The 17,895-nt window shown below is 33.2% G+C and overlaps 1 protein-coding gene across 1 annotated transcript in view; it reads right to left on the reverse strand.

Annotated features, from left to right (window-relative positions):
* Positions 1-5,045: 5,045 nt before the first annotated feature.
* LOC126892115 (anaphase-promoting complex subunit 5) overlaps positions 5,046-17,895 on the reverse strand; it is a 68,049-nt gene continuing 55,199 nt past the window's right edge. The window contains exons 9-11 of the mRNA XM_050661589.1: positions 12,951-13,182; positions 10,000-10,200; positions 5,046-5,294 (exon numbers count right to left, since the gene is read on the reverse strand). Of these exons, the coding sequence (XP_050517546.1) occupies positions 5,175-5,294; positions 10,000-10,200; positions 12,951-13,182 (553 nt within the window). The 3' untranslated portion in view covers positions 5,046-5,174. The remainder of the gene's footprint in view (positions 5,295-9,999; positions 10,201-12,950; positions 13,183-17,895) is intronic.

Below are 17,895 nucleotides of genomic sequence, written 5' to 3' on the forward strand. Positions count from 1 at the left end.
TATTTAGTACTGCGACCGGTCATGACAGAAACGGAGTAGGTATTATTTTGACCAAAGAGTGGAAGAAACATCTTGTAAGGGTAAACGAAAGAAGTAATAATATGAGTAATATGAATGCAGGCAATACCAACGTGAACATCATATATGTGCCTACGCCCCACAGGTAAGGTGTAAAGAACAAGAACAGGAAGAATTTTGGAGTGGCCTTGATTGCGATATTTTTGAGATTCCTGTAGACGAAAAGTGTCTTATTGGAGGTGATTTGAATGGACATATTGGTATACAGGGTGTCCCAGACTAATTTAGCCACGCTATATCTCTTAAACGAATAGAGATTTTCGAATGGGACAAAAAGTGGTCTATTCTACTTGTAATACACTTTAATATGGCGTAGAAAAAAATCATCCCCTAAATATTCATCCCTTAGTTACAACCCCTAACTTTAATTTTTTTAATAGCACCCTGTATATTTTTTTATAGTTTTGGATGTGGTCTTCGATCGTCTATTCAACACATTTTTTGGAAATAAAATTGTTCGTAAATAACCAAGAAAATATCACTTTAGTTTTGGTAATTATGTGTCCCAGACTAATTTATCCAGGCTATATTTCTTAAACGAATAGAGATTTTCGAATGGGACAAAAACTGATCTATTACATTTGTAATACACTTTAATATGGCGTAGAAAAAAAATTATCCCCTAAATATTCATCCCTTAGTTACAACCCCTAACTTTATTTTTTTTAAATAGCACCCTGTAAGTTAGGGATGAATATTTATTGGATGAATTTTTTCTACGCCATATGAAAGTGTATTACAAATGGAATAGATCAGTTTTTGTCTCATTTGAAAATCTCTATTCGTTTAAGAAATATAGCCTGGATAAATTAGTCTGGGACACACAATTAACAAAAATAAACTGATAGTTTCTTCGTTATTTACGAACCGATTTTATTTTCAAAAAATGTGTTGAATAGACGATAAAAGACCACACTCAAAATTATTAAAAAATATACAGGGTGCTATTAAAAAAATTAAAGTTAGGGGTTGTAACTAAGGGATGAATATTTAGGGGATGATTTTTTCTACGCCATATTAAAGTGTATTACAAGTAGAATATATCAGTTTTTGTCCCATTCGAAAATCTCTATTCGTTTAAGAGATATAGCGTGGCTAAATTAGTCTGGGACACTTAGTGGGTGGGCACTGTATAGAGAAAGAGCGGGAATAGAAAGAGTTCATGGATGTCTTGGGATGGAAATAAAAAATTATGAAGGAAATAATGCCATCGACTGCAATGACATGGGATTTGTCATGGGTTAATACAATCTTTATGAATGAAGAATGAATACTCTAGCTATAGTAGCGGGGGAAGGGAAAGTCAGATAGATTTTGTGTTGTCTAGAAGTCAACTAAAAGAGGTTACCAACCGTAAAGTGATTAAGGGTGAATATGTAGCTAGTCAACAACGACCAGTGGATCGACCGGTGATAGTGGATATGGATATAAAGGTGAGACGGAAAAGAAAGCAAGTAGAACACCAGAGTTAAAGGGTCATGATTTGACCTTGTTGGTCAAGAATGTTTAAGAAGAGAGTGCTGGAAGGGTTAGAGGAAAAAGATGTGGTCATTGACTCGTGGGAAGCCAATAGCAAAGTCGTGGTACGAATGGGAGAGACAGTACCAGGAAAAACATCTGGTAAATGGCTTCCTTGGTTGATATTTTTTTGAAAATGATGAGTACGATATATGAGGAAGAAGGGATATCCAATGCATGGAGAGAGGGTGTGATGGTATCATTGTATAGAGATAAAGAGAACATTCGGGATTGTAAAAACAAGAACTATAGAGGGATAAGTTACTGTCGCACATAATGAAATTTTGGAAGTACTTTTTAAACTAATATACCTTTTACTAAGACAAAAATTGTTTATTAAATTTTACTTGTGATTAATGGTATACAGCCAGCTACAGGAAATTCCTCCTTGGGAGTATTTTCTTTTAGATTTTGCTAATTTGGGATGGAGAATTTGGGATGAAGAATCCTTTTACAGTGAACTAAATAGAACAATCGAAAGTATACCCAGATACGACATGAAAATTATTTTAGGCGACGCAAATGCCAAAATAGGGAAGGAAGAAGTATTTAGACCGACAATAGGAAAACATAGTAAACACAATGAAACTAATGAAAACGGACAGTTCCTCATAGATTTTGCCAGAGAAAAAAATATGATCATAATGAGCACATATTTCGAAAGAAAAGAAATACACAAGGAAACATGGATATCGCCAGATAGAAAGACCAAAAACCAAATAGATCACGTGCTGATCGAAAAAGAAGAGCAGCAATGTATAAAGAAGATTAGAACATACAGAGGACCAGATGCCGACTCCGACCATTACATGGTGGGTATCAAAATGAAGCAACTGATACCTGAAAACAAAAACAAAATGAAAGAAAAGAAATGTATAAATAAACCAATTCGGTTTGCAACAAAAAAAGAGCACGAAACATACAGAGAAACAATGGAAAGAGAACTAAAAAAGATACAAATAGAAGAACAAACGGAGAACAACTGGGAAATCATAAAGCAAGTAATGAACAAAGCAGCAAAAGAATGTAATAAACAAGAGATTAAAAAGAGGAAGGAGTGGTTCGACATAGAGTGCCAAAAAGAAATAGAACTAAGACAATCATTAAGGATGGAAGTGATCAAGAAAGAAACAAAAGAGACGCATAATAGATATATAGAACAAAGACAAAAAGTAAAGAGGTTGTTGAGAGAAAAGAAGAGAAAACACTTAGATAATAAGCTAAAAGAAATAGAAGAGAACTACAGAAATAAAGAAATAAAAAACCTGTATCAAGGTGCCAGAAACGAGAAAAGAGGATACCAGCAAAAACCCATATTCGTTAAAAACAAAGCTGGAGATAATATAAGCGGCGAAGCAGAAATAGTAGAGAGATGGAAAGAGTATTTTGACGAATTACTAAATGGCAAGAATAAGCCAAACCAAAATGAATCCATAGAAGCAGAGACAGAAAATGAACAGTTAGAAGACATAGAAGATAATCCACCGAGCAAAGAACAAATCGAGGAAATAATTAAAAATCTTAAAAACAACAAATGCCCTGGAAGCGAAAACATAACAGCAGAGATGATGAAATATGGTGGAAAATTGCTGAATGATTGGATACACAGAATCATAAAAGATATATGGTTAAAAGAACGAATACCAGCGGACTAGAAGGAAGCAATTATCTGCCCATTACATAAAAAAGGCGACAAAACAGAATGCAGTAATTACAGAGGAATAGCATTACTAAACACCGTATACAAAATCCTAGGAAAATCCATAAAAGACAAACTTGAAAAAGAAGCTGAAAATATAATAGGCGAATATCAATGCGGATTTAGAAGAGGGAGAAGCACAACGGACCAAGTATTCGTAATCAGAGAATTACAAGCAGAAAGCTATGAACACAACCTACCAACTATAGCACTATTCATCCACTTCCAACAAGCATACGATAGAATAAAGAGGAAGAAATTAAAAGAGGCGCTTGAGGAATTGGGAGTTAGTAGAAAGCTACGTAACATGATACAGCTTACTCTGGAGAATACAGAAAACAGAGTCAAAATAAACAATCAATCATCAGAAAAATTTATAGTAAACGAAGGATTAAGACTCCTTTGTCATCTTTACTCTTCAACTTATGCCTAGAAAAAATAATGCGAGAAGCGAAAATCAATAGAGAAGGACTCATATATCAAAGAAGACACCAAGTTTTGGCGTTTGCGGATGATGTGGTGTTACTGGCAAGAGGAAAAAAAGAGCTACAGGAAATGGTACAGAGAATAGTAAAAGCAGCGAAGAAAATGGGACTGTATATAAATTCAACTAAAACAAAATGTATGGAGTGGACAGATGGTCAATTTAGGAATGGACAAAAGTTTAAAGTAGAAGTAGAAGAAGGAACATCATACGAATTCGAAATAGTAGAAAGATTTACATACCTAGGGGCAATAATATCACGTAAACCTATCATTAAAGAAGAAATACAAGCTAGAATAATGGCAGGCAATAGAAGTGTACATGCGCTTAATGTAATGTTGAAAAGCAAGTTTCTATCAAGAAGGGCAAAAGTACAGCTATACAAAACAACTATACAGCCAATAGTAACATACTGCAGTGAGACATGGACAATGACAAAAAATGAACAAAATTTACTGGAGATCTGGGAAAGGAAAATACTAAGGAAGATATATGGAGGAAAAATAAGAGACGGTTTATGGATAAGACGATCAAATGATGAGTTAAAGCAATTATACAACCAACCTAATATAATAGGAGTGATAAAGGCTCAGAGACTTAGATGGCGAGGTCACATTGAAAGGATGCCAAACACGAGGACTCCAAAAAAGGTACTAAACTACACTATAACTTCAAGAAAGAGAAGAGGAAGGCCGAAAAATAGATGGAAACAAGACGTCCAAAAAGATTTGGAAAGAATGGGGCTAGAGGGCCAAAAAAGAAAAATGAGTAACAGGAAGGAATGGAGGAAAATCACATATCAAGCCAGAGAAGAGCTCAGCATATAAAGAAACGTGAAAATGAAGAAAAAAAAAACAAACTTTTCAAGCCATGGGCCTCTAAGGCCTTTAGTGCTATTGTATATATATAATAAATTTGGGATGGTGTTGAAGGTATTAAATTAAATTATAGAAATGCTAATTATGCCATCTAATAGGGCAGTAGTACGCCGACAACTACTAATTATTTGAGATTTTTAGGAACAAAGGTATTTAGAAAATTGGATGTGATACAATGTTGTGGATACTTTTTAACCCTCCTTGGTCCTTCTAGGGTTAAGACAGTTAATAGAGAAATACGGCGAGAAGAAAACCGAGCTACATTTGGTATTTATAGATCTTGAGAAGGCGTACGACACAGTTCACGACACGAGAAATAGGTTCCTGATATAGGATATCACAGATTTGCATTCCGCGATAATGTACAGCTGTCTTAATAAAAACACTATTTTGTATTAAAAATTTATTACGTCTTACCGATAATAAACATGTTTAATAAAAAAAAAATATCAAAGAGATTATTGAAACACAAGCAGTATTTTTAAGACGTTCATATTTATAAAATGTGACAAAACGTTTACACGTATTTTACTAAAGTATAAATGTTTTTTCGGGGACGCTCTTCTTCCAACGTTTTAAATTCCGCTGCGTAATTGTTTCTTCGATTTTTCAAATTCAGCCAGTGGCACAATTGGCTCTGAAATAAAAGAGACACTAAACAAAACCAGTTTCACAATGATACGGCGACATTTTAAGCCGGAATCAAATGGAGTGTGGCGTGGCACTCTTCACCAGTTTACTTCGGCAAAGGAAATAGAAAATATATAACAGTGAAAAGAAAAGAGAGCACAGTTGGCACCCCACGTTACCGTGAAATTAATAAATATTTACTTTTTGATCAATTCGGTCGGACCATGATTGTTCTTTCGAGTATTAAGGGTACACTACCAGTGTTAGCGGCAAGCCAGTAGTAAGTTGGTTCATTCATACAATAGACCAGGGCGCATCTGTAAAAATATTAGTACATTTGGATGTTGAAAGGTGACTCATATTTTTTTGCAGAAAATTCTTGGAAATAACTCATATAATAATATTTGAGTTATCCTCCCACTCAAAAAGTCCGGAACATGGTTTAAATAATCAAAATATAAAAAAATTAAGGAAAAATTAGATTTCTCTCTTGGTTTTTTGATTATAACTTTAAAAGTATTCATTTCCGAGAAAAGTTGCATTGACATAAAAGTTGCGTAATGAAATTTCCTACAATATAGGATTAGTTAAAAATTTTAAAAATTGTCACCCTTGTTGCAAAATAGCAATAATTTCGAAAAAAACCATAAAAAACGAGTATTCGCAGTTTACGTGTTTCAACCATTTATGCTAAACTTAGGACCTTCATATTTTACCCAGAAAAACTTTATGATATAATAAAATAACACTAAATTTCATTAAGATCGGTTTAACAGATATTGCAAAATAAATTTGGCAATCCAGCTTTCGCAAAAAAATTCATTTTTTCAAAATGCTGCAGGACTGAAAATAAAGCAGACAGCAAGTTGATTTTTTTTTACATATAGAAATAGAATAATACACCTTTCATTTGCAATATTTAAAATCGGTTAACTACTACAGCGTCAATAATTTTTTTAAATAAACATTAATTTTTGGTGCTACGCGCAGGACAGCGGAAACGTTTGCTCTGATTGGGCAAACCTTTGATAATGATTGATAAATTTTAATTTTTAGTATAATTCGATATAAATAAATGAATTTGTTTATTGCAAAATAAAAACACATACTTTGTCCTTTGAAATTACACTTTTTTAGCAAAAACTTTCTTTGTTCATATATTTTAACTTAGAGAATAAAAGTTTATTATTTTTAAATATATGCAATTGTTTATGGATTTTTGTGGAATTAAAATACAACAAAATATAGAGTTAGAAAATAATATATTATATAAAGATTTAAAGAAATTTTGGTGGAAATCAACTGTATGAATCGAACACCGCTGTCCTGCGTGTAGCACCAAAAATTAATGTTTATTTAAAAAAATTTCTGGCGCCGTGGTAGTTAACCGATTATAATTTTACAAATTGTAAATGAAAAGTACAGCATTCTTCTATATATAACAAAATTTTCAACTTGCTATCTACTATATTTTAAGTCCGGCAACATTTTGAAAAAATGATTTTTTTTGCTAAACCTGGATTTCTAAATTTATTTTGCAAAATCTATTGAACCAATCTTAATCAAATTTACAGTATTGTTTTATTATTTCATAAAGTTTTTTTGGGTAAAATATGAAGGTTCTAAGTGTAGCATAAATGGTTGAAAACCGTAAAATGCGAATACTTGTTTTTTTATGTTTTTTTTCGCAACTATTGCTATTTTGCAATAAGGGTGACAACTTTTAAAATTTTTAACCAATCCTATATTGTAGGAAATTTAATTACGCAACTTTTATGTCAGCACAACTTTTCTCTGAAGTGAATACTTTTAAAATTATAATCGAAAAACGAAGAAAAAATCGAATTTTTCCTTAATTTTTTGACATTTTGATTATTTAAACAATGTTCCGGACACTTTTGAGTGGGAGGATAACTCAATTATTATTATATGGGTTAATTCCAAGCAATTTCTGCAAAAAAATATGAGTCACCTCTGAACGTCCATCTCAAAACAGATCCGCCCTGGACTGCAATGATAAAATTCCAAAACAACGTCGTTAGACCACAAAATTATCACGGCACTGACCGTACCAGCCGCTAGCCGTGTCAGAAGGGGTGGAGAGGTACGTACCGAATCTGTATCAGTTTCTGACTTCCTTTACCGACAAACGTCGGAAGACTTCGCGCCGACCCAGGCTGTCTATAAATAAAGGGTTCGGTCCTAGCCCAAGGCTCGTAGATCACAAATAACGTTTCACGTTGCGTTGATTCCCGTCTTTAGTTTTTACCTTTTTCTATTAAATATTTTCTATTTCTCAAGGCGTGCCACGCCACGATCCGTTGAAACCCAGCTTTAGAGTTCAGGAATGAAGCCAATGGGTAAATAAAAACTAACGCGAATATTAGTAAGAGAACACTGAAGGGTTCTCAATATTTCTTCCATAAACAATTCTAATTTTTAGCTGATTCAAGATCGATCAAAATTGATCAAAGACGAAAATAAACCATTTGTTCGATTATCGTGATTTTCATTGTAATAAACCCTAAAACCTGAGATAATTACCTAATTAACCTTTTTAATTACATTTGTACAAATAGTGAATGGTTGCTTTCTTTGATTCACGTACGTCGGTATTCATTTCAAGAGAATTATTGGTGTTTTTAAATAGTAACGCCTATATTACGATGAGCGCGCTTCCTAACGAGTCATTTACAAAACATCAAGCCAGATATATTATAATCTAAGAGCTAGTGAACCCTCCGACTAACGGTCTTCCTGTAAAGCTAGAAATTTGTATAGTGATAATTCATAGCACACCAAGGCTAAGAACCATGACCTGGCAGGCATCAGCCCTGCACCTGTATCTACCAGGTGAATCGAAAAGTGCAAATTTGGGGGGTAAAATAAACTTTCTCCTGTAAAGTTTAAATTTAAGTATGTGTTTGAGTAAGTCATTTAGAAGAAATGTGTACAATTCTGAACAGCATAAGACCTTGCCAGGCGAGGGGAAAGATTAGGGCTTTTTCCTAAAATAATTTATTTTGCATCGAAAAAAGTTTTTTTAGGTTTTTTGAATCATTTCAAACAGAAAAGGTCTCTAGTGACTTTTCTCTTCGGTTAATAGTTTTTAACGTATAAGCGATTAAAAATTTTTAAATTGCGAAATCGGCCATTTTTAACCCTGAATCGGACATTTAACTGGAAATTTCAATGTTGTCAAGGTAGGTATATATTCTTTAAACATCGATTGATGAAATACCGAAGAGTTTTTTGCAATACAATATCGAAAACCCCTTTGTTTTTTAATTGCTAATCAAGCGGGCGCGACACTGTAGCATAAGTGAGGACGTTTCGAGTTTGCATAAATTCATTATCTCGAGAATGGGAAAATTTGAAGAGAAATCCTCAGACAAGTCGATTTTTACTTTTAAATTAGGACTTTTTGGCATATATATAGTACTTGTGACATCATCCATCTGGGCGTGATGACGTAATCGATGATTTTTTTAATGAGAGTAGGGGTTGTGTGACAGCTCATTTGAAAGGATATTTAATTCTCCATTCAGTAATATAAAGATTAACATAATTATTTGTACAGGTTGTACAAAAACAATTCTTTTTATTAAATTAATTTACACAAAAAGAAGAAAATTTTTTTGCACACCCTATATAAATAATTATGTTAACGTTTATATTACTGAATAGAGAATGAAATAACCTTTCAAATGAGCTATCACGCGACCCCTACTCCCATTCAAAAAAATCATCGGTTACGTCATCACGCCCAGATGGATGACGTCACTAGTATTATATATATGCCAAAATGTCCTAATTTAAAAATAAAAATCGACCAGTCTACGGATTTCTCTTCAAATTTGCCCATTCTTGAGATAATGAATTTATGCAAACTCAAACGTCATCACTTACACTACAGTGTCGTGCTCGCTTGATTAGCAATTAAAAAACAAAGCGGTTTTCGATATTGTATTGCAAAAAAATTCTGGAAATTTCATCAATCGATGTTTAAAGAATATCTACCTACCTTGGCAACATTGAAATTTTCAGTTAAATGTCCGATTCAGGGTTAAAAATGGCCGATTTCGCAATTTTAAAATTTTTAATCGCTTATATGTCAAAAACTATTAACCTAAGATAAAAGTCACTAGAGACCTTTTCTGTTTGGAACGATTCAAAAAACCTAAAAAAACTTTGTTCGATGCAAAAAAAATAATTTTAGGAAAAAGCCCTAATCTTTCCACTCGCCTGGCAAGGTCTTATGCTCTTCAGAATCGCCTGTCATTGTACACATTTCTTCTAAATGAGTTACTCAAACACATACTTAATTAAATTATTATTTTACCCCCAAAATTTGCACTTTTCGATTCACCTGGTGGATACACGTGCAGGACTGATGCCTGCCAGGTCATGGTTTTTAGTCTTGGTGTGCTATGAATTATCACTATACAAATTTCTAGCCTTACAGGAAGACCGTTAGTGGGAGGGTTCACTAGCTCTTAGACTATTAGTTTGCAAAATAAACTAAATATTTTTGGAACGCTTATATCACTAACTGAGGATCAGGTTAGTGGAACTTGTTCAAGAAATGGTAGAGGCAGATACAAACTACATAACAATGTTATAAATAAAGATATTTTTGACAAAATACGGATTTACATGGTTTTTAAAATGATCGATTCAATTATAAAATTTATTTATTATACATGCCATACCTGTAATATTAGAACATCTGACACCCTGTAGTAGGCCTCCACCCTGAGAAACTCAGCTTTACACCTTTCCAAAGTATCTGTACATTTTTCGAGTAATTTTCTCCTCTTCTTGTCGTCCAGTCGACTAGAATCCGCTATTACACACTTAATGTATAAGAAGAGAGCTCTGGCCCTGTCAAAACATCCTCCATGTGCGAGAATCTAGAAACGAATGATTCAACACATGAGTTAGCTAATGGATAGCTTTTGGAAAAAGAACAGATTAGACTAAAAAAGATAATATGTATTGGAGATGATTCACATAAAAAAGATCAAAATTGTATCTATAATAGGACTGACATAAAAGACCTCTCCAGTATATATCACAACTTAATAAATTGAGTTGATCGTAAATGCAACATTGGCAGATATTTGAAATGCGACCCTGAACCAGTCGTTTTTCAAATGTCTTCATGTGGTATTAGGGTAACATATTTTCTTCTTCTTATTAATGTGCCGAGACCGTTTGTCGATCGTTGGCTCTCATGTTGCTCAGCATATTAACAATCATTGTCTTATTTTCAAGCTCACGAAACAGTTCAGTGCTAGTTTTCCCAAACCATTGGCGTAGGCTTTTAAGCCAAAAAGTTGTACGGCGGCCCACACTTCTTTTTCCCATTATTTACCTTGCATAACAAGGTGAAGTATGTCATAATTTTCTGGGTGACGCATTATATGATCAAAGTATTCCAATTTATGCCTTTTAACCGTGTTCACTACTTCAAAACTTTTATTAAAACGTTGCAAAACCTTTCGATTGTCACTCTTTCTACCCAATAGATCCTCGGAATACGGCGGTAGACCCACACTTCAAATGCTTCTAAGTTCTTCAAAAGCGATTCTGTCAGGGTCCATGCTCCAACCCCGTAAAATAGTACTGGGAATACTCGAACCATTCTTATCCGAAGTTCCAAAATGAGATCATGACTGCAAAGGATTTTCTTAAATTTCATAAAACTTGTTCCTGCTTTGGCAATTCTACTTTTTATTTTTGTACTAGAGTTCTCATTAATATGAGTACTCAGATATACAAGATAACTTACGCGTTCAATTGAGTCATTACCAATTGTTACGTTAAAGTTATTATTATTTACGGTTGCCTGTTTATTAATAACCCTAAACTTTGTTGTTCTTGCGTAGAATTTGAGTCCATATATCGCACAGATCGCCACCATTCGGTTCAATAACGTTTGAAGATATTCAATTGATCGTGTCACTAATAAAGTGTCATCTCCGTATCTGATATTGTTCATAAGCACGCCATTAGTGATTATGCCCTCTTTTGCGTTTTCCAATACTTCATTTAAGATTGTTTCAGCATTAAAGATTAAACAACTATGGTGACAATATACAGCCTTGTCGAATTCCACGCTTGATTTTTACTTTTTCAGAGCACTGATTCCCACCCCTAACACATGCAGCCTGGCCCCAATACTAAGCCAGCTAAAATATCACAGATATAAATTGTATTAAATAGTGTTTATACAGGGTGAGTCATGAGGAACTGTACATACTCCTACTTCGTATAGAGGCTCCTATGGGGAATACTAAATGACCATTAAAAAGTGTCTGCTCCCATTGTTTAATAATATACAGGGCGAGTTTCGCATTTTGACAGAAATTTGTATTCGTCATAATCTTTGAACGGTCAGATCGATGTGTCTCTTATTTTGGTCAATCGTTACACTATTACCACCCAATCAACTGATTTATTCAAATTAGAAAAAAATCAGGCCAGGCTTTAAAAAGCTAGTTCGTTTGGGTTTTAGAAAAAATTTCACCCTGTATACGCTTTTTGAAAACTCTAATATGAATTTTACAAATTAGATATATAGGCCATTAAAATGGCATATTTATTTTTTCCCCACACGATTACTTAATTTTTTATAAAAAAAATCAAATTTTACTATGAATAATTAAAAGTTTGGTAAAGTGAACCATAGATTTAAAAAAATTAACTTTTATTGCAAAAATTAATTTTTTTGAACAATTATTTAATTTATGTTACCACCCAATCAACTGATTTATTCAAACCAGAAAAAAATCAGGCCCGGATTTAAAAGATTTAGAAAAATTTTCACCCTGTATACGCTTTTTGAAAACTCGTAATATAAATTTTACAAATTAGACAAATAGACAATTAAAATGGCATAATTATTTTTTCCCCACACGATTACTTAATTTTTTATTAAAAAATCAAATTTGTCAAAATCGGAATTTTAACCTAAAAATGAAAAAAAAATTAAATCACGGTTTAACTCGCTACAACTCTGTTCCATTTTAATATTTTTTTTCTGAAATTTTTACAGCACATCTTATCTCTTACCATTGTGAAGACTATGAAAACTGTTGTAGACTTTCAGTCTTCTTCTCGTAAAAGTTATGAATTTTTAAAAATAAAAGGTGCAGATTCGTGAATTGCAAAGTTAAATCGCAAAAATTAAGTGAAAAAATTTAAAATTTATCTATTTATCTTATCACGTCTATGTTAAACTATAGAATCCAAAGAGAAGTGTTATGGGGAGTTTCAGATCTAGACGTGTTATAGAAAAAAAAATGGTGAAAAGAAAACTCTTAGAAATTTTTGGGTCTTAGAAATTTTTTCTAAGACCCAAACGAACTATTTTTTTAAAGCCGGGCCTGATTTTTTTCTAGTTTAAAGAAATCAGTTGAATAGGTGGTAATAGTGCAACGATTGACCAAAATAAGAGACACATCGATCTGACCGTTCAAAAATTATGACGAATACAAATTTCTGTCAAAATGCGAAACTCGCCCTGTATATTATTAAACAATGGGAGCAGACACTTTTTAATGGTCATTTGTTATTCCCATAGGGGCCTCTATACGAGGTAAGAGTATGTACAGTTCCTCATGACTCACCCTGTATAAGTAAAGTGCTTATACCTTACCTGTACCAGACATTTATCCAAAACAGCTAAGGCTTGTGAAACCATCCCGACGTGAAGCATACAGTTGGCCAAATGAAGATGGATTATTGCTGATTGGTAGTCCAATTGAGAAGCCTGTGACTCAATTAGGCAATTGTTAAGCACCGTCATAATGCCCGCAGAGATACTGTCTGGATACGTGGTAGCAAACTGGATTTCCATCTTGAGAACTTTGGCTCGGACGTAGTAATATCTAAAATAACATTGTTTGGCAAATATTCTACAGAAACTTATGATTGAAGTAAAAACTTCGAATGCAAAATGGTATATAATTTTTTCCGAATGTAAGGTTTATTTAATATTATAGGCTATTGATTATATTCAAAATAAGAGGGCTAAAAGGAACTACAACGTTAACGGGATTTTATTGTCTCATATAGTCAATGGACCTCTATATTTGAATGCTACCTTTAAATGGGTGCGTTTTTGAGACAGGGGTGAATTAGCCCCTAGGCACAGGGTGAATTAGGGTGAGTTCTATGCACTTTTAGTACAAACACGTCTACAGAAAAATTGTTCCAGGTTGAATTTACTATCGAAATATCACATTTTAAAGTGAAAAATATTTTTTGTACAAAAATATATTTAAAAGAAAAGCAAGAAAAAAAAACACGAAGGAAACCAATTTTGTTTTTTGCCCCATAACTTTTTCCACAGGGATATAGGTATAGGCATTGCTTCAGTGAAAAATAACTTCCATCCTTTCTCTTTAACCCATTAACCGCCAAGCAAAGAAATACTGCAATAATATGTAATATATTTGATTAACTAGAGTAAAATAAACTTAAACATTCGTAAAAAAAATTTTTTACACTTTGATAATGGCAGGTGTCACAACAACAAAATGGTTCGTTTTCGAACCTTTGGCGGAAATGAGATATAAAAATTGAAATACACAATTTTATTTGTTGTGAAAAGTCTCAAAACATTTAGAGTGTAAATGGACCTGGAAGTTTTCATAAACAAAAATAATATGGTTAGAACATTGCCTACACCTTCTTCAGCTTCTTTGTCAAAAATGAAGTCGAACGGCCCTCTATCCTTTTTAGAAATTATTTTAGATATTTGAAGTTTACACTTTCCAATCCTGTATCTTGCACTGTGCCAGTTGCATAAATTCGACGAATCGACATATTGTCTACTGTCTACAACACTACACATCCACCCTTATGGAGCCCCCCCCCCCTCCCCCCCCCTAGATTATAACAAAAATGAATACCAGAATACCCGTCTTTCTAAAGGTACGTATCCACTATGTTCGTAATATTGGACCACCGAGGCACTGCCGCACGGTCTTTGGCGTACTGTTGCACTGTCCGGGAGCGCCAACCATCCACTATGTTCACGAACCTCTTGCACTCCGCGCTCCCTGCAACTGCTCCAATCGATACGGTATGCGTTCCTCTACATATAAACCGACACCAATTGGAACGCCGAGACGGAGCGCGCACTGTTGCACGGTCCGGGAGTGCCTACCATTCACTATGTTTACAAACCTCTTGCGCTCCGCGCTCCCTGCAACTGCTCCCATCTACATGCATGCGCTCCTCTACATATAAACCGCCACCTATTGGACCGTTGAGGCGGAGCGCACACTGTTGCATCGTCCGAGAGCGCCAACCATCCACTATGTTCACGAACTTCTTGCGCTCCGCGCTCCCTGCAACTGCTCCAATCGATACGGTATGCGCTCCCTTACATATAAACCGCCCCAGATTGGAGCGCCGAGGCAGAGTGCGCAAAATTGCACAGCCCGGGAGCGCCAAACGTGTCCACTATGTGGAGCAGTTGCAGGAGCTCGGAGTGAAAGCATAGTGGATACGTGTTTTTACACATAATAAAGAAATATCCCAACAAATTACTGCCTGTGCATCACCTTGAACTTATTCCTGATCAGACAGGATTATATGTCGACTTCCGCCAATGGTTCGTTATCGAACCATTATTTTCAAACACGAGATTTGATGACTCAGAAATTATTTTTTTTGTATTTTTATAACAATTGGTGTACAAATAGGTTAAAAAAATAATGTTTTAATTTATTTGACCACAAAAGTGTTATGCCGATAAAATTACTACAGTAAAAATAAAGTTGCGTCAAAGGATTGAAAATGTCGGACATTTAGAAAATATTTTTGTGATGAAAGCATGAGTTTGGAAATTAAACAAAATTAAATTTAGTTACACTTATATCTTCTGGTTGCTTAAAAAATACAAAGATTTAAAAAAAATTAACGAATTGCCAAAAAAAAAAATTCTACAAAAAAATGGTGCGTTTTCGCACCTTTGGCGCTAAATGGGTTAAAACAATGTTTGGTAAAAGTCTCTAGCATTTATAGTTTCCGAAAAAAGGATTTTTCAAAGTTCGCCGCTCACGGCATTTTTGGGCCATTTTCCCCATTATTTCGCAAACATTGTTCTGTAACTTTTTTCTACGCATTTCTAGGTATACGCAATGGTACATTTAATAGAAAGAGAAGCTAATTACCTTTAAAATGGTATATTGTGTAAGGACATACGGCTGTTTTTAAGCAAGTTATGATTTTCAAGATTTAATACTTTTAACGATTTTTGATATTTTGATTATTTTTTAAATTTCTCATTACGGCTTATTTTCTTGTACATTTAGGTATATACACTGTGAAATAAAAAAAGCTTATTTTCTTTACTTTAAAATGGTTTATTGCAAAAAATTCTAGGACTATTTTTAAACAAGATATCCGTAAGATATCTAAGCGTCTCCAAGTTTTGAGAAAAAATTTAAATTGTTTTATTTTTTTTTTCAATTAGAAGAATATAATTGCATATTATAACATAATTTTTAATTCCAAATAACTTTTCTTAATAACAGTAATATCGATTTTCGATATTGTGAAACATAAAGTTACTTTACTCTTGAGCGAAATTCATATTTTTAACATACCTCGTACACTATTGATAAAATTTTATATCTGATGATTGCATCTTACGTTTTGCACTATGGCATAAAGGATAGCGTACTAGCAGACTATTGCATAGCATTTTATAAAGGATATTTTTTTTCATAAAGTTAATAATAAAAAATTTTTCCATATGGTTCCAACTTAGTGGGACCTACTGCATGTGTATAATGTCACATTTTGAAAAAGCATATCTTGTTTAAAAATAGTCCTAGAATTTTTTACAATACACCATTGTATAGCAAAGGAAGTAAGCTTTCTTTTTATTGTACAATGTATGTATATACTTAAATATACAATAAAAATAGTTATAATGAGAAATTCAAAAATAATCGTAAAATATATCAAAAATCATTAAAAGAATAAAACTTATATATGCGTATACCTAAAGCTACGTAGAAAAAAATTACAGAACAATATTTGAGAAGTAACAAGGAAAATGCGCCAAAATCGCTGTGAGTAGCGAACTTTGAAAAATCATATTTTGGAAACTATAAATGATAAAGACTTCTGCCAAACGTCATTTTAAAGAGGAAGGATGGTAGTTTTTTTTTCTATAAAGCACTGACTACACCTATATCCCCGCGGAAAAAAGTTATGGGGCAAAAAACGAAATTTCTATCTTTTGTGTTTTTTTCTTGCTTCTCTTTTGAATATGTTTTTGTAAAAAAATATATTTGACTTTAAAAGGTGATGTTTCAATACTCAATTTAACCTGGAACAATTTTCCTGTAAACGTATTTGTATCAAAAGTGCATAGAACTCACCCTAATTCGCCCTGTGCCTAGGGACTAACTCACCCCTTTCTCAAAAACGCACCCCTTTCAATGGTAGCACTCAGCGGGGTTTTCATATTTAGAGGTCCATTAACTATATGAAACAATAAAACCCCGTTAATGTTGTAGTTCTTCTCTAAAATACATATTCAATAGCCTATTAAGAGATATTTGCGAAACCGGATCATAAAGTGTATTGAAGTAAATGGTGGGCATTTTGGATATTTACTCTAAAGTTTTTATTTTTGTTTTAAATTTGTTATCGTTACGCAGGTAAAGAATATAATGTTTTATTGTAAACTTAAAACTCATTGGACTTTTTAGAACAAATAAATTGAAACCCGATTGAATTACACGAATCAAACAAGACTTTTATTGTAAATTAAAAAAAACTGTTTTGATTTACTAAATACAACCAATTGAAAGTTTAACTAGTGCCCTCTATAAGCATTGCTAAACTAATTTAACAATCCTCATGGTAAAAAAGTAATATTGCCAATTTTTAAATAGAAATTGTAGAAGTATACAAAATTACTGTGATTATTTCATTCATAGGAGATTCTGACCAATAGAAAGATACAGAAATCTAAATTAAATCGATTATTTTTTAATGATTTTAACTTCAAATCGTATAGTAAGATATTTGATCACACGTGTTTAATTCTGTCAAATCAGATTAAAATTATTCTGAGAATTATCTACTGTAGAAAATTACGGTGATTATTTCATTCATAGGAGATTCTGATCAATAGAAAGCTGCAGAAATCTGAATTAAATCGATAATTTTTGATAATCTCCCGTCGTTAAGTATATTACATCAGATGCCCTTCGTTGCTACGAAAAATACATTCAGTGACATTAATGACAATTAATGTTTTAAAAATTATAAAAGTGATGACTTTCAATCGTCAAATATTTATAAAAACTGTGTGTTTAATGGTAGTTACATAAATAAATTACAATAAAATTTTGGTTTTGAACAGTTTTATTCATGAAATAATCACAACAAATTGCACTCGACCTCTGAAATTAATATAGAATTTTTGCTCTCGTGACACTTTGACATAATTTCACTCGCCTTCGGCTCGTGAAATTAAAACTGTCAAAGTGTCACTCGGGAAAAATTCAATAATTTCAGAGCTCTTGTGCAATTACTACTGATTATTTCATTCATAGGAGATTCTGACCAAT

Source organism: Diabrotica virgifera, chromosome 9, assembly GCF_917563875.1.
Source record: "Diabrotica virgifera virgifera chromosome 9, PGI_DIABVI_V3a".
In the NCBI taxonomy this organism is placed as follows: Eukaryota; Metazoa; Arthropoda; class Insecta; order Coleoptera; family Chrysomelidae; genus Diabrotica; species Diabrotica virgifera.